Source organism: Panthera leo, chromosome A3, assembly GCF_018350215.1.
Source record: "Panthera leo isolate Ple1 chromosome A3, P.leo_Ple1_pat1.1, whole genome shotgun sequence".
NCBI lineage: Eukaryota > Metazoa > Chordata > Mammalia > Carnivora > Felidae > Panthera > Panthera leo.
In genome coordinates this window covers 47,990,832-48,008,716 of record NC_056681.1, presented here as the reverse complement: position 1 = coordinate 48,008,716, position 17,885 = coordinate 47,990,832, and the positions used below count along the sequence as shown (strand labels likewise).

At 41.8% G+C, this 17,885-nt stretch overlaps 1 protein-coding gene across 4 annotated transcripts in view; it reads left to right on the top strand.

Moving 5' to 3' along the window:
* The window catches only part of NAPB (NSF attachment protein beta), a 40,868-nt gene that overhangs the window by 12,615 nt on the left and 10,368 nt on the right, over positions 1-17,885 (top strand). For 3 of the 4 annotated variants that reach the window (XM_042931772.1, XM_042931775.1, XM_042931773.1), the window contains exons 2-7: positions 3,184-3,263; positions 5,923-6,039; positions 7,871-7,917; positions 8,066-8,143; positions 15,185-15,240; positions 15,413-15,497. In XM_042931772.1, coding sequence (XP_042787706.1) covers positions 3,184-3,263; positions 5,923-6,039; positions 7,871-7,917; positions 8,066-8,143; positions 15,185-15,240; positions 15,413-15,497 — 463 coding nt within the window. Of the gene's footprint in view, positions 1-3,183; positions 3,264-5,922; positions 6,040-7,870; positions 7,918-8,065; positions 8,144-15,184; positions 15,241-15,412; positions 15,498-17,885 lie in introns of those variants that run through there. The other variant, XM_042931774.1, reaches the window with a different exon arrangement.

Below are 17,885 nucleotides of genomic sequence, written 5' to 3'. Positions count from 1 at the left end.
TCTTTAATGGTGGTTGTAATAAAGAAAATGACATAACATATGTGGAAATATCCAGCATAAACCCTAGCATAATGTAGGCGTTCTATTATTCCTAGCTGAATCTGTCTCTGAAAATAATAGGATAAAGTACATTTTAATTAAGCTGGTTTTATTTGAAAACCTTTAATAAGAATGATTGAACTATAATTACAGTGCAAGATTCCTGGTATGCTTTAGAAAAATAAGACAAGAAAGTGGTAAGTCTTTGTTAACTCCAAGGAGCTATGGCTAAAGATTGAAAACTTAGGAATTTTCCATTAGGATAATTAGCTAATTGGTTTTTTTTAATATGCAGATTTGAAGTTGAGAAAAAGGAACATGAGGGTGTGATTAAAGGAAAGCTTTGCTTATTCTGACACCACATTTTTGGTGTGGCTTTTCACCATCGTGTCATTTGCTGTGTGACATAGCTGCCAAAGTTTTGTTTGTTTGTTTGTTTTTTCCTTTTTTTGTTGGGGGAAGGGAGTGGTGCAACTTTAAATATAATTCACATACCATGTGATTCACCCATTTATTTTTTTTATTTATTTATTTTTTTTTAATTTTTTTTTTAACGTTTATTTATTTTTGAGACAGAGAGAGACAGAGCATGAACGGGGGAGGGTCACAGAAAGAAGGAGACACAGAATCTGAAACAGGCTTCAGGCTCTGAGCTGTCAGCACAGAGCCCGACGCGGGGCTCGAACCCACGGACCGTGAGATCATGACCTGAGCCGAAGTCGGACGCTTAACCGACCGAGCCACCCAGGCACCCCATGATTCACCCATTTAAAGTGTCCAGATAGCTGTGTAACTATCCTAACAGTACATTTTAGAATATCATCACCACCACAAAAAAAAACTCTATCCTCCTTGCCCCTCCTCCTTTTTCTCCAACACTGTAGGCAACCTGTTTACTGTCTCTATAGATTTGCATATCCTAGATATCCTACAATATGCTCATGCGTGACTGGCTTCTCTCACTTAGCGTGATGTTTTCAAGGTTCATTGATATATCAGTACTTCATTCCTTTTTATTGTCCAATATCCATTCCATGTATAGACCACATTTTATTTATCTTTTCTTCAGTAGATGGACATTTATGTTGTTTCCACTGTTTGGCAGTTACGAATAATGCTGCCTTGAACGTGAATGTTTGTATACAAGTTTTTGTGTGGACATAGTGTTTTTATTTCTCTTGGGTGTATACCAAGGAGCAGAGTTGCTGGCTCATACAGTAGCTGTGTTTAACCTTTCGAGAAACTGCCAAGTTAACAGTGGCTGTGCCATGTTATATTTGTACCAGCTGTATAGGAGGGTCCAGTTTCTACACATCCTCCCTAACATTTATTCTTATCTGTCTTTTGATTCTAGCCATCCTAGTGGGTGTGAAGTGGGATCTCATTTGTGGTTTTGACTTGCATTTCCTTGATGGCTAATGATGTTGAGCATCTTTTCATGTGCTTATTGGCTATTTGTGTGTCGTCTTTGAAGAAACGTCTAATAGATTCTTCACCTATTTTTTAATTGAGTTACTAGTCTTTTTTATTTTCGAGTTGTGTTGTTTACATATTTCAGATACAAGTCCCTTATCAAGACAGATCCCTTATTTGTACAAATATTCCCAAAAGTTTTTATGCCTTCAGTACATCAATCTAGTTACAATAATCATCCTGACTGAGTACCTACTCTGGGTCAGACCCTGCAAGGGCAACTATATATGGATTTTTTCTTTTGATCTATATAATAACCCACAAGTATTATAGCGTCCGGGTGGCTCAGTCGTTTAAGCGTCCAACTTCGGCTCAGGTCATGATCTCACGGCTCATGGGTTCAAGCCCCCCATCAGGCTCTGTGCTTACAGCTCAGAGCCTGGAGCCTGCTTCAGATTCTGTGTCTCCCTACCTCTCTCTGCCCCTACCCCACTCATGCTTGTTCTCTCTCTCTCTGTCCCTCAAAAATAAACATTAAAAATTAAAAAAAGATAATAACCCACAAGTATAGATCATATTATCCACTGTTTACACATGCAACAATGGAGGCCCAAAGAAGTTAAAGAACTAAACTGGGGTAAGACAGTTAGTAGTTACTGCCTAAGGTGTGAGTCACACTTGGGCCTTAGTGTACTGCTCTGGGACACGTATTGACACAGAGCTGTCTGTGTCCTTCTGTGGGAGCACAGAGCCTGTTCAAGTTTCTGGCATATGCGTATGTGCTCACTCTTGTTTAGATTGTGCCACTCTCTAAGGGTCAGCCTTGACCTCCCCTTTCTCCTAGTCCTTATGTCCTAAACCACTCGCACAGAGTGCTTTGTCTTCATTCTCTGGTTATTTATGTTTTCAATGTAGATAGACGAGGTAGAGAGGGTCCTTAGTTTAGCTAAGAACAAGGTTGAATTAGAAAACCCTGGTGCAAGTTACAGAGGATTAGTTTTGCCTTTATGTGAGAAGAAATGTCTGAGCAGCTAGAGCTTTCCCTGAGTGGAATCAGCTGTCTACTGAAGAACTTTCCAGAACAGTATGTATTCCAGTAGCAATAGAGTTTCTTCCTCTCAGGATGTTGTAAAATACATTTACACATGGGGTGAGCAGCTGGACCCTGAGGCCCCTTCTATGTTGGAGAAAGGAACATTCCCTGCCAGAGCTGATAATAAAGCAGTCAAACAACATGGCACTTTCTTTTATGCTCCGGCTTCAACTTGTTGTTGTTGTTGTTGTTGTTGTTTTGTTTGCTTGTTTGTTTTTGAATAAGCATAGTGCTAAACTCTTCCAAATTAACAGGGTAAAAAATGTATCCTTCAAATTTAATCCCATTTGAATAATATACTTCTTATTTCTCCACTTCATCCAAAACTACAATTTCCATGCATGAAAAGGACTCTGGTTAAGGTTGTAGGCTCTGAGATCAGCCAGATATGTATTTGAGTCTCAGTTCTGTGACATTCTTGTTGTGTGACCTTGGGTTATTTACTTTTGTGCCTCTGTTTCCTGATTTGGGAAATAGGGATAATAAGAGCGTACCATTTGAGCACCTGTTAAAATTCTAGAATACTTGGCTGGCACATAGTAAGCATTCATTAAATGCTTATTATTTAAGGGAGGGTGAATTGGAGATGTGGATGGTTGCTACAGTAAAACTTAACCTCATTTTTAAATTTTTCTCAGAGGAAACACAAAAATAGAAGAGGCTTGTGAAATGTATACCAGAGCTGCAAATATGTTCAAGATGGCAAAAAATTGGAGTGGTATGTATAAAGTTTTTGTTTATTTCGCTTTTCAGGCAAATAACTTTAAAATCATCTTGAAGGAGGAAATAACTGTCTGCATTTCCTACTGTTGGCTGAGACGTGTGTGTGCTGAATAACTGGTGTGGCCACCATGGTGTGGGAGAAAAGAACTTTGATCTAAGTGAACAAAGCCTATTTTTCTTTACTTACACATTGGTTGAGAATTTCTTACTGTGAGAACAGCTCTGTAGTAGCTGATTGAGGTTCCATTGAGAAATGTGACAGCCAAGGTGTTATTTTTATAAACCCCAACAGATTTACTATCACTTTTTAACATAATGCTTTCTATCCAGTGAAATTACACATAACAATCAGTGGAATTATTTTATCGGTCTGAGAGGGGATAACCCTCTATACACTGATTTGGGAAACAAATTCATCCCCTACCCTTGTGCACAAAGAGGGCTTGTTGTCTCTGTGATAGGGTATTTCTTTAGTGAAAATGGAGACAACCTTCACCTGGAGCAGGAACATTGTTGTCTAGCCCTGGCCTGTAGCTGCTGCTTGATCTAAAGTAGGACGCTTACACTCTGCAAGTGCATTTCCCCATCTGCTTTTTCCCTAGCTTTATTGAGATATAACTGACATAGAACGTTGTCTAAGGTTAGGGTGTATGTACAGTGTGTTCAAATCAACCCATTAAGGCTGACACTTTAAAAGCATTTTAATGAAGAAATTGCTGTAGAAATATATGAATGTGAAAGCCCTTTCTGACTGTACAGTTCTTTTATAGGTTTAGTTTTAGGTTAAAAGGATATATTTCCAAAATGCATTACACCTGAATTATAATGTATTAAAAACAGTGGAGGAGAAAGGAGTATTGTCTCAGTATTTGTATCTCTTGCATGGTGTAAGGGTGTGGTCTAAGGATAGATTTGCATGTACTAATGAGAGTGGCCAGCATGTGAAAAACTGGAGCCAGCCAGTACAGTGAAACACTGTAATTGGGAGGTCCATGTTGTAACTGTACTCTCCTGAGGCAGAGCCCATCAAGGCTGCCATTCAGTTAGCCGCTACTGAGGCACTCCCCTGGCAGCATCAGCCTTGACCCCTTCTCCGGGACCCCCGACCCCATAATCCACAGTGTAAGAGTTAAAGCCTGGTAGGTGGGGGCTCTCCAGTCCCAGCTCCAGCTGGGGGCCAGCATCCTAATTGCTCAGCCCCTGTGCCATGTAATGGCTGAGTATTTTCAAAACTGCCTGGGCACTCTTTTTGTCTTACACAGAGCCAGAATTGAACCTGGGCAGGCTGGATCAGGAGTATGTACTGCTACTTTTCCCTCTGGTGGAAGTGCAGAAACCTGAGTAGGAATTGTGTGGTTACCTCTGGAAGAGGGGTCAGGACAAGGGATGACAGCCAAAGCTTTAGTTGAATTGAATGCTTTATTTCTTAGTACCAGCAGTGGGTATTTTGGTGTCTCCCACAATTTTCTGTACTTCTCTGAATGTTTTTGAAATGGCTACAAAAATATATTTTTTTAAGTACTAAAAGGTCTCATGATGTTCTTCATCATGTTTTTCCTTGTAGAGGGAATTCTTTCCCCTCCATTCCTATTAGTGCTGACTTCCCTATTCCACACCTTACTGAGCTCTGTTCTCCACGGGCCTCATGTTTTCCAGTCTGTGGTAGTTCTCTCTGAGCCAAGAACCTCATGACAGTGGGGGTTTATCCTTGTCCAGGTTCCTCATGCTGACATTTAAAGCCTCCCAGAACTGGCCCAATGGCATCTTCAGCCTTCATCTCTCCTGCCCACTACATTTATCCCTCCTGCAGGCAGCATGGACTTGTCACCAGCCTCTGTTCCCAGCCTTTTCTTGCCTTCAAACATTTGTTCCTTGTTCACATGACTGCTCTGCTGTGGATTCCTTCCCTCATTCTTTTCTGCCCCTCTAGAGTCTACAGTCCCTGATCAAAACCTTTTCTGAAAAATTTAAGTGCATAAACCTTTACACTGTACCTCGTCCCAACAGAAACCTCAGCAGCACCTTGTAACCAATCCCACTGTGTAACCAAACCTGCAGGGAATATGCAAGTTGTCCACCCTAAGTGGGAGTTAAAGTCAGGTTAAACCTCATATAAAGTTCAGTCAGATTTTGTTATAATTTAAGAAGAAACTTTGAGTTTTGAAATTGTGGACCTAACATTCACTCTTGAGATACTTACTTTGTTCAAGGAGCTTCCATTAGCAGTTTCTTCAGTGATGACAGCCAAGGCCAGTGGACACTATGAGATAGAAAGATGAGCAAATAAGTGTCTTGACCTCAGTGTTTTAGCTTTCTTTAAACATGTGTGGCTTGAAGCCCCAGTCACTGTTTAGTATATGCTGGGGGACAGAGTTGAACATGACTGGCTTTGGTACTAAATGGAGGCCCATCACCCAGGTGCCACTTGGGAGGTCTTCTGGGGCTGAGAGAGGCTTTTGTCACCGGTTGAACTTGTTTCTGTTTTTTTATACACACCTGAGAGGCACTTGATCACATTTACACATCCTTCTGACTGCAACGCTTCTTTTCAGTGACATGGAACTTTTCTAGGAGTAGGTGCAGCACTTAGAGCATGGGCCACTCTGGGGACACTTGCTCCTCTGTGATTAATTGTAGTGACTTGTCTTCCTCAGCTGCAGGAAATGCATTTTGTCAGGCAGCCAAGCTCCACATGCAGCTTCAGAGCAAGCATGATTCTGCCACCAGCTTTGTGGATGCTGGGAATGCTTACAAAAAGGCAGACCCTCAAGGTAAGACATGCCTCCACCTCTGCGTACCCAGGGCCATCGGATCAATGTTGGGGGCCTTCTCTCAGGTTACGCTGCTGGACCTTTGAGTCCTGTAAAAAAGAAATGTTTGTGCTTTGGGATAATAGAGATTTTAGTACCTTCAGGGTTTTTTCTATAATCACTTTGAGCTTTTACAAGGAGAAATTATGTTCAATTTGTCATAATACCTATTTTCTTAAACTCCATTCACAGTGCATTTTGGAGAATGTTTTGGAAATTAGCTTTAATTTTATCTACATCTTATTATTATCTTAATTTATGAATATATATTACTCATTAAATAAAAGTAATGGTCCCTCACTCCTAAATACCTGGTACATTTTAAGATCCAGTTAATGGGAGATTGTAATATCTGATAGTTAAAAACAACTTATTCACACCGTATTCATCTGACTTTTTTAAAAGTACTGGTTTTTCAAGTACTGGTTTTGAAGAAATAATGAACTTGGGTATTTAAAATGGCAAAAGTTTACAAATGTTATTTCTTTTTTAGTTAAGAGTATACACTTAGCAATTAAAAGCATTAACATCTTCCCTGTGGCACATGCACTGGTGGCTGTGGAGCCTCCGTATTTTTCTTTTAGCAGTGCACTTTAGCACAGAAATCTCAGCTTTTATGAATGTATCATTGAGAACTAAGATACTTCAAGGGCTTTTGTATAAAGATTAATTGCATTCTGTTTCTGAACGTGAAAAACTGGACACAGCCTAAATGAACAACAAGGGTGGAATAATAAAATTATAATGCATCAGTATTCCAGGATATGATGCAGGCATTAAAGTCCCTGGATTCAGAGCATCTCCAATGACCTGGTAAATGTCCACATGGTAACCAAAGAACCACACAAGAATTGAGGTCTCAAATTTATTAAAAAATTTGTGCACATGGAAATGCATCCAGAAAACACTGGAAGGAAAAGTACATCAAAATACCAGCAGTGGGTTTGAGTGGCACTGTGGGTAGCTTACTTTTCTATATTTTTAAAGGTGTAACAATTCACATTTCTTACATAGCTTGGGAAGAAATTGCTTTTAATTTTGTTACTCTGTGTTACCTTTCTACTTTTCAGTCAGGCCTTTTCTCTTTGCTTACCTCCTTTAAAGCAAGAACAATAAACTTGGAGCTGTCATCTGTATGCTAGCATTATAAACACCACCATTTTGTGACAGGAAATTTGTTGGCTCAGTGTTTTAGAAAATTAATAGAACTTATTAGCAGTATCACTTACTAGGTTTCTTTTTCATACCCCAAAAGTTAGCATCTTTTAACATTGTACAAAATGCTGACTTCACTTAAGAGTTGTGTGAACAGGTATTTTCAAAGTGCTTTTGATATTGGCTGCATGAAGAGTTGAGTCTATTGAAGTGATCTTCCTTGTGAAGGACTGTCTTCCAGAATTCATATATATACATGATATCAGTGAAGAATGCATTTACACTTATGTTTTAGCAGCTAGAGCTGATCAGTGTTGATGACAGCCCCCATGGCTTTGTCTGCTCTTTAATGTGGGCTTCACCCTGGCTGGGTCCTCACTGTCTGGCTGAGACAACTGAGCCAGTCCACCCCCCCAGCTACAGTTCCCTACTTGGCACTGAACCTGCTGGGGACTGAGCATACTGTGGGGTCTGGCCTTGTGTGATTTCTGCTTGCTTTTCACTAACTCACCTGCGTACCCTCCACCCCAAGTGCAACCTCCTTAACATTCTAGTAACAGCCAAGAAGATAGGCTCCCCAGAACCCTCTTTGACTGAATGGATTTTTCATTGTTTTTCTTAAATGCCTTCGCTTCAGAGGCTATCAACTGCTTAAATGCAGCCATCGACATTTACACAGACATGGTAAGACCCTGCCTTGCGTGAGCGGCTGTGGGGTGGAGTCCTGGAGATGGCTTACAGTTGTACTTTTGTTGTTGTTTTTTGCTTCCCAAAGTGTTTGGCTTTCAAAAAGGTGAAAGCAGAATGGGACTGTTTTTTGTTTTTCCCGCAGGGAAGGTTTACGATTGCAGCCAAGCACCACATCACCATTGCAGAGATCTATGAGACTGAACTCGTGGACATCGAGAAGGTGAGCTAGGGCAGTGTTCCTCCACAGGTGGGTGTGAGGCAGGTAGACAACATGACTCAGGGAGCCCTCCCCCTTCCAGTGGAGCTGAGTGGTGCAGAACTATTGAGACTGCTTCATTGTAGAGATGGGGGACCTGGCGGGCTAAGGTCTGGATAGGCTTCTCTTCAGGGAAGTGCCTGACACCTGAGAGCTGGGTAACATTTACCAAGCCTGCCCGCTCTCTCTGCTCTGGGTGATTTGTGTCAGGATGGTGGTGTTTCCAGAAGTCTTCCTTTGGGCTTCAGGAAGGAAGCTTTGGGACTGCAGGGATGTGCTCACCTTTATAATTTAGGCCCTGACCTGGAGGAAGAAGGGAACTGAACACTGGCCTAGCCATACCTCTGTTTCACATGGGGCTGGTTTTCTGAGCTGTGGTTTATAGCAGCAAAAGAAGAGAAGAGGAAACACTGAGCACCACTCTTTCCCAGGCTCTGTCGTTGCTTGCATGCTGTGAAATTTTACCACTTTTTAGCTCTTATAGCACAGAGGCCCCTTTATGGATGTGGAAGTTAGGGCTCGAAAGGACTGAGCTGCCTGGAACCATTCAGATTGGATCCAGCAGAGCTGATGCAAAGCCGGCCCCAGCACAGGGCTTCATCCTTTATCACCCTGTCTTCTCAGTTACAGGATCACCTGCAGGGCTCAGGGCACCTTGGCAAGAGGAAGACATTTGTCAGATCCAGAGACTCCGTCAGCTCAGACTAGAGACACATGTTTATGTAACACTGTCCTGAGTACTGTGGGAAACCAGAGGTGTGAGTGAGAAAGAAAAGCGGCAGTGGAGGCCAATGGTTCCTGTCAGGCTGATGAGCACCTGGCATGCTCTTGGGGTTACAGTTCTGTCCTATCTGAATGGTCAGGGCACTCGCTGAGCCCCATGCAGCATCAGACAGGCATCCCTCTTCCTCTTTTATTTCATGCTGTCTCTCTGCTTCTGGAACAGGTGACTGATGGTGCCTCCTCTTCTCCCCATACTCTGGTGTGGGGCACCCTGGGGCTAACTCCTTGTCTTCTCTCACTCCACATTGTTCTCTTGGTGCTCTCTCTGCACTCATCGTCACTGCTTTACAGACTGTCTGCCAGTGGCTCACAAGTCTATCTGCAGCCCAGACCTCCCTCCACACCTCAGATCCCTGTATCCTCCTGTCTGCCAACCATCACTGCCAGTCCAGTGTGTCTGAGACAGGATTCCCATCCCCCCCCTCCACTGTGATATTCCCCCTCCGAACCACAGGCATCCTCTTTTTCTCCACATCCAGTCTGTGGGCGATTTCTACAGTGTTGTCCTCTAAGCTCCCAAGTCCCCGCCCCCTCACTACCTCCTTGTGCCCCCAGCTTTCACTGGGTCACTGCAGGAGCCTCTAAATTGGCCTTCCTGTTTTTGCTCCTGCTTGAGTTCTGAGCCCTGGGCATAAGGTCCCCATCACCCTTTCCTTTTGGATTCACTCTCTTCTCTGCTTTTGTGCATTTTCTCAGGGAAAGGGGGGCTTTATACTAAGAAATAGCAATGTTGACTAAAATCCTAATGGAGCATCAAGGAGTTAGGTGTAGTATGGCAGCCACTTGGAAGTTAGCAAGACAGGTACTGTTGCCAACATATGAGAACTTTTCTCCTGGTGTGAAATGATAATTTCATATATATTACACTGGTTTTTGTCAATAGTAATGTCCCCCCTCCCTCCAGTGTAACAGAACAGCCAGAGAAATCCTTAGGTAAAGTAGATCAGATTGTGTCTTCACTGCTTACAATCTGACGTTACCCTATCTTCACTCAGAGGAATAGCCAGAGCCTTCAGATGGCCTCCGAGTCTCCACTGATTCATCCCCCACCCTTGTGCCTCTCTGAACTCTCTTCTTGCTCTTCCCCACCTTCTTCCCCCGTGCTATATACCATGCTGTGGCCTCCATGACCTCTTTGCTGATCCTCACACATGCCAGATGAGCTCCTGCCTCAAGACTTTTGCACTGTGTTTCCTCTGTCCTTGGGGCTCTTCCACAGATGCCCACATGGCTTACTCCCCTTTGTCCTTCAAATTTTTGCTTAATTTGTTGCCTTTTCTATGAGACCTATCATGACCACTTAGTTAAAATTGGAACCCCATCTTGTCACGAATACATACCCAAACACCTCCCCCAACTCGGCTTTTTCTTTTTATTGCAGTGCACATGTCACCTTATGTCATACGCTACAAATGCTTACTCATCATTCCTGTTATTCATCGTCTTTCCCTGCACTAGGGTGGGCACCCCATGTCAGCACGGAGCTTTGCCTCTTGTTTACTGATGAATTCCAAGAACCCAGAACTCTATGTACTTAGTAGACTCTGACACCCCTATCTCTGCCATAGCAATGTACCTGCCAAAGCACATAGAATCTTTGTTTGGGGAGGTGTCTCTGACTACTAAAGTTGGACTGGAATTAACCTTCACCCTCTGACTTCATGCTAATCACCACCTTGTGGTTATGTAGCACAAAACTCACTATGACTTATTTAATAGAATTCATGATTTGGCCATTTTGTCATATATGCCATGGTTTTCTAAGGGTGCTCCAATCTTGACTAAATCAGAGCCACTGACTGCATTGCATGTGGCCCTTCTCATCAGAGAAGTTATCTGCAGACCCTGGAGAGGATGGGGAGACCCAGACCTGAGCCCTTCTGTGCTCCCTGCTGCAGAATTGGTGATGGAACAGAAAGGAGATGGGTCTGGTGTGGCTGGGATATTTATTTTTCAGGGTGTCTCGGGTGGGCACAGTATCTTCACCAAGGTTGAATCATCTTAGGGGGACAAGCACTCATGCAGACCATCTTTCCAGTGGAGGCTCCTTCGTTGGCTTCTCCCAGGGTGGTCAGGAGAGTACACTGGAGCCAGGAGCCTGCAGCACTGTGCCATCTCTGCTGCCAGGGCATGCTCTTGAGCAACCACTTCACACATGGGTCTCCGTTTGTGAAATTCAGGGTGGATAAAATGATCTGTAGTGTTCTCTTGTTTTCCTTCTTTTAAAAAAAAATGTGTTTTGTCAGCTTCTGAATCCCCCCAGAACTCATGGTGTTCCTGACATTCTGTAAGTTGGCCAGCAGGTGGCATCTCCCTACACTAATGTGACATGCCCTTTTAAAAGCAGTTTAAGAACCCTACTCAGCATGGGGCACTTGGGTGACTCAGTGGGTTAAGTGTCCAACTTCAACTCAGGTCATGATCTCATGGCTTGTGAATTCAAGCCCTGCATTGGGCTCTGTGCTGACCTCTCAAAGCCTGGAGCCTGTTTTGGATTCTGTGTCTCCCTGTCTCTCTGCCCCTCCCCTACTTATGCTCTGTCTCTCTCAAAAATAAACATTTAAAAAAAAAAAAAGAATATTACTCAGCACACAGAGGGTTACCTTGCAGTATTCCCTGATGTTTGGTTTCCTGTGTTTAGAAATCATTACCCTTGCTTCCTTGGTTGGACTCACCAGATTATGGTCAGTAGTGCTTGAAGTTTAAGTTTGAAAATCAGTTCTATTAAGGTACCTTACATTTGATTTATTACAAATGAATTTATTCTCTGTTAATATAAGCCACTGTATGTTCTATAAGTCGTGCACAGACTTTAGCTAGTGACCAATGAAGTGTGTGAAGTTTCAAAGGCTCACATTATTCCTTTGATTTCATGAAATAAAACATTAAACAAACTAATAAATGGGTCCTTTTTAAATGGGCTTTTAAATGACCCAGAGGAATTGTGACCATTTCTGTTTCAGCCCCTGGAGAACATGATTTAATACTATTGGTTACCATGTAGGATGTGCCTATGGCAAGTTCATGTCCTGTCTGGAGGTATATATTCTAAAAGAGTTGATCCCATCTGAAGGTTAAGTTGACCTATAAAGTGGACTCTTAAGCTTGAGATGTGGAAATTGCATTTGCTTTAAGACTGATGAGGACTGCAGTCCTAAAGAGTGTTGTCTCTCATTTCAGGATTCATGTATTTTCCAGCATTGTGACCTTCACCAGATTCCCCAAAAAAGAATATGAATGTAGTTCCTTTGGTGGGCTACTTAAATAACAGGATAACGGATGATTTTGTGTCTGGGTTTATAGTTATGTGTGCAGTTATTATTGGTGGCTGTCTTCTACTTTTGATATTTATCATGGTCTGTTAAATTGTAAAAAACAGTGGGTAATTTTGTAAGGTGCGAGGGTCTACTTGTGGCTGGTAAATTTCACTGCATGTTAAAACTCCAAACTAGGTGTGAACATCCAATGATAACCTGTGCCAACCTCTTTTCTCTGAAACTTCTTTATTAAGCCACTAGATAAGATTTGATTTCAACTATAACCTCTGTCAAAACTTGGAAGTATTAGTTTCATTATTGGCTTAATTAGCACTATTAAAAACTAAGCTTTAAATTTCTTTTTACTGTGATGAATCTAGCTGTAGTTTACAGTTACATTTTGATGAACCAGTATCATTACTTAATAAGTATTAGGTTAAACCAAATTGTCCCTATTTGGCCACTTATTTTTACCTCAAAACCGCAGTTACATACAGTTAACCCAATACTGTTCATTGAGTTCTGGTGTTGTGAGAACTAGAAAGATAAGTAGTGAGAGTCCCCACCCCCACCCCCTGGCCCCACTCCCTGAGGTTATATCATCTGACACTCTTTAGTAAAGATTCAGTCACATTTCTCATACTTTACCCCATCTGTTACAATGGAAAACTATGTTAAATACTTTAGAGAGCATGGGAACATTTCAAAGAAGATTACTTTTGATTAATTAGGAATTGACTGAAACACTTTCTGGGCATTCCACATTAAGATATTGGCAGTAGTTTAGTAGGGGGCTATCACTTGAAATGCAGTCTGCCTTTACTCACTTAGCATCTGTTTATTGAGCACCTACTATATGATCAACACTCTGCTAGGTTCAGCGACATAATGGTGACACCTGCCCTTACAGAGCTTACATTTTAGTGGGAGAACATATATATTCATCACATCATCCCACACATTTGTGTATGTGACAGCTCTGATAAGTGTGCAGGGAATCTATTCCAGATGGTTTCCCTATGTGTCTATGTATGTGTGAAAAGAGGACTGCAATGTATCTGTTCTTTCATGGCTGTTTGTTAATTTAATATTTCATGGAGAACTTTCCGTATTGATACTTTCTGTCATTATTCTTAATCTTAGCATAGTAGTTTATTATATTTAACCATTTACATTGTTTCCAGTTTTGCCCCTGTTATAAATAATACTCAGAAGATTTGTTTGGGGAGTATATTAGTTAGGGTAGGCTGACCAAATGGACCCAAAACATAATTATTCAAGCCCAGAAGTGTCAGTTTTTCACAAACCGTCCATGATGCTCTGCAGTCCAGACATGGCTAATGCTGGCCTCAGAGGTAAACAAATTTTGTAAACCAAGTCAGTGTTGGTCTTGATCATTACACTAGTACCTGCAAGAAGGTGGGGGCTGAGGCTTTATGGCCAGGTCTTTCTGCTTCCAGTCAGCTCCCAGGAGCCACGGCTAGAGTGATCTTTAACATAGTTCCCTAGCCTGTTTGTTTTCTTGTCTTTGTGCCTCTCTGTTCAGTCATTGGGTAGGACTTCCTTGAAGCTATGGGCTTAGTGGGAAGGGAGCACCTGTAGTCTGATACCAGCCATCTTCCTCTTTATGGCTTACTGGGAAAACCTTGAAATTTAAGGCAGAGGTCCACAAACCCACCACCTGTTTGTGTATACCCAAGTTAAGAATAGTTTTCATGTTTTTTAATCATTAGTCAGAAAACAGCACTTCACAACATGTAAAAACCATGTGAAATTAAAATTGTCCATAAATAAAGCTTTTGGAACATAGACCCACTCATTTGTTTACTGTTTGTGGCTGCTTTTGTGGTACCGCAGGAGAACTAAGTTGTTGCAACACATCATATGACTCACAAAGCCTAAAATATTTATAACCCGGGCTGTTACAGAAAAGGTTGCCAGGCCCCTAGTTTAAAATGTTCAGACTTATCTTTTGCCATTTGGGGTATAGAAGCCATTGGCCTTTCCAGTTGTATGAGGCCCTATCACTGGACTTTGTCTGTTTTCTTTCATAATTGCCTACAAAACAAGCTAATTCTTTCCAGAGTTCTCTCTTACAAAGCTTTGCTGAAAACAGCAATACACACTATTATCTGTCTCTTTCCATACAGCTTCTTCCTGTAGAGTTTCTGGATCCAGTAGGGATGTGTTCTGCCTTCTGAGCTGTCATATGCTTGATTTCACTAACTGTTATGCCACAGCGTGACAAGGGCTTCTAGCTTTCCAGCTTAAAACCTCTGTTTCTTCTCCACTTGACTGTTAATTCATCACCACACATTTTAGATTGAAGGCAACACTATTATTCTAGATGACACTTAAGGTATTGATGAGGAAAGTCTATGCTGCTGAGGCAAGCTGTAGACCTAAAATGTAATAGGGCTTTGTGTGTCTCTAAAATAACCATCCAGCGTAGCTGTTCTGGTTTTGGCAGCAGTGGGTACATGGTGATTGAGGTACATTCTGCCCTTTGTAGTTATTTTGGAACAAGGTGGACAGTTCTGCCATCTTCGATTTGTGGCTTCCACTGTCACTCCAAACTTGGTCATTGCCATTCTAGCTCATTGAAAGGGATGAGGCCTGAAGAAGAATACACGTTCAGGTGGATAAGGCAAGCCTTGTAGAGGCCCACAGCATGTCTCTTTACATTCTGTTGGAAACAGCAGGTCACAGCTGCCCGGAACTGCAAGTAGGGGCTGGAGAAATAGTGTAGCTGGGCATTTGCCTTGGAGGAAGGGAAGAAGAAAATTTGGTGGACAGTGAGTATTCCGGATATGCATGCTATATTCTATTCCTCAAGTAAAGGAGGCCAAGTTATGAAAGGTGTGCTGTTGAAATAGGTTTAGCTATAGGAATAATACCTATGCAGTTGTAATTCTTAAACGTAGTTCTTCAGACAATTTGGGTAAAATACATTTGTGTTTTTCAGGCTATCGCACATTATGAACAATCAGCTGATTATTACAAAGGGGAAGAATCCAACAGGCAAGTGTTGTTTTTCTTAATATAATTAAATGGGTTTTGTTATGTGTGGTAAAAGAAAAACCTTCACCATACTCTGTGAGCATATCGGGCTGTACCAAATGAGGGTGTACTGGAATACGTTTCCATTTTTCCATTGGATTGTTACTTGCTCTGCTCTGGTTCTTGATTGCAGTTCAGCTAACAAGTGTCTGCTGAAAGTGGCAGCGTATGCCGCCCAGCTGGAGCAGTACCAGAAAGCCATCGAGATCTACGAGCAGGTGAGGCTGCCGCAGTCTTGCCGACTTACAGTGGAAGTCACTCTGAGTCTTTTTTTTTTAATTAAACTTTGTTTAATTTTCCTTTTTATCAAGATATAATTTGGGGCGCCTGGGTGGCTCAGTCGGTTGGGCGTCCGACTTTGGCTCAGGTCATGATCTTGTGGTCTGTGAGTTCGAGCCCCGCATTGGACTCTGTGCTGACAGCTCAGAGCCTGCAGCCTGCTTCAGATTCTGTGTCTCCCTCTCTCTCTGACCTTCCCCCGTTCATGCTCTGTCTCTCTCTGTCTCAAAAATGAATAAATGTTAAAAAAAAATTAAAAAAAAAAGATATAATTCACACATCATATAATTCATCCTGGTAAAGAATACAAGTCAGTAGGTTTTAGTATATTCACAAAGTTGTGTAACCATCACCAGTACCTAATTCCAAATCATTTTCATCATCCCCCAGAAGACACTCCTATCTCCCCTTCTCTTGGTCTCTGAAACCACTATCTACTTTCTGTCTCTGGACTTGTTTATTCTAGGCCTTCTAGGAAATGTGGCCTTTTGTGACTGGCTTCTTTTGCTTAGCATAGTTTTTTCAAGGTTCTTCTTAAAACCTTGAAACACGTTTGTTTTAGCATGTAGTGATACTTTTCATAGCTGAGTAATATTCCGTGGTTAGTTTACCTGTTTATCACTTAATGAACATTTGAGCTTTTTTCACTTGAACTATTATGAATAATTCTGCTCTGAAAACTTGTGTTCATGTTTTTGTGGCGGTATGTTTGCCATTCCCTTGGTTGTATATATACCTAGGATTCGGATTGCTGGTTTATGAAGCAAGTCTGTTTCTACCTTTTTTTGGGGAGAGAGCGTGCAAGTGGGAGAGGGGCAGAGAGAGATGGGGAGACAGAATGCCAAACAGGTTCCATGCTGTCAGCACAGAGCCCGATGCAGGGCTCCATCTCACAAATTGTGAGATCATGACCTGGGCCAAAACCAAGAGTCAGACACTTAACCAACTGAGCCACCCAGGTGCCCCTGTTTTTAACTTTTTGAGGAACTGCCAAACTTTTCCACAGTGACTGCACCAGTTTACGTTCCCACCAGCAATGTGCACGGGTTCCAGTTGCTCTGCATCCTCACCAATACCTTCTGTTTTCTGGGTTTTTGATAATAGCTACCCTAATGAGCATGAAGTCACACTTCATTGTGGTTTTGGTTTCCATTACCCTGATGGTTAGTGATGTTGAGACCCTTTTCATGTGCTTGTTGGCCATTTTTTTTAATGTTTATTTATTTATTTTGAGAGACAGGCTGAGAGCATGAGTGGGGGAGGAACAGAGAGAGAGAGAGACACAGAATCCGAAGCAGGCTCCAGGCTCTGAGCTGTCAGCACAGAGCTCAATGCAGGACTCGAACCCACAAGCCGTGAGATCATGACCTGAGCTGAAGTCAGACGCTTAGCCAGCTGAGCCACCCAGGCACCCCAGCTTGTTGGCCATTTGTCTATCTTCATTGGAGAAATGTTGGTTCAGTTCCTTTACCTGATTTTGAGTTGGGTTGTATTACATTTTAGAAATTCTTTATATATTTTCTCCCATTCTGTGGGTTGCTTTTTTTACTCTGTTGTTGGTGTCCTCTGATATATAGTTTTTAACTTTGATGAAATCCAGTTTCTCTGTGTTTTTGTTGTTACCTGTGTTTTTCACATCATATTCAAGAAGTCATTGCCAAACCCAGAGTCCTGAAAGCTTCTCCCCTGTTTTGTTGTAAGAGTTTTATAATTGGAGGTCTTCTGTTTAGGTCTTTGATTCATTGTGAGTGTATAGTGTTTTGTGTATACTGTTAGGTAAGGGTCCACCTTCATTCTTTTGCTTGTGGATATTCAGTTTTCCCAGCAGTGTTTGTTGAATATACTGTCCTTTTGCCATTGAATATAGTCTTGGACCCCTCACTGGAAATTATTTAACGGATATTCTATTTGACCATCTCTTCTATCCCATTGGCCTTATATGTCTGTCTTTCTGCCAGTATCAGTCACACTGTTTTGATTATGTAGTTTTGAAATCAGGAACTGTGAGTCCTCCAGCTTTTTTTCTTGCTTTTTTTCAAGATTGTTTTAGCTATTCAGGGACCCTAGCATTTCCATATGAATTTTAGGATCAACTTATCTGTGCTAAAAAGCCAGCTGGAATTTGATGGGGATTGCATTGAATCTATAGACCAATTTGGAAAGTATTGACATCTTAACATCATTAAATCTTCCAAACTCTGAATACAGGGTGCCTTTTCATGTGTTTAGATCTTCTTTAATTTTGTTCAATAATATTTTATAGTTTTTAAAAAGTGCGCAAGCCTTGCACTTCTTTAGTTACATATACTGCTAAGTATATTATTCTT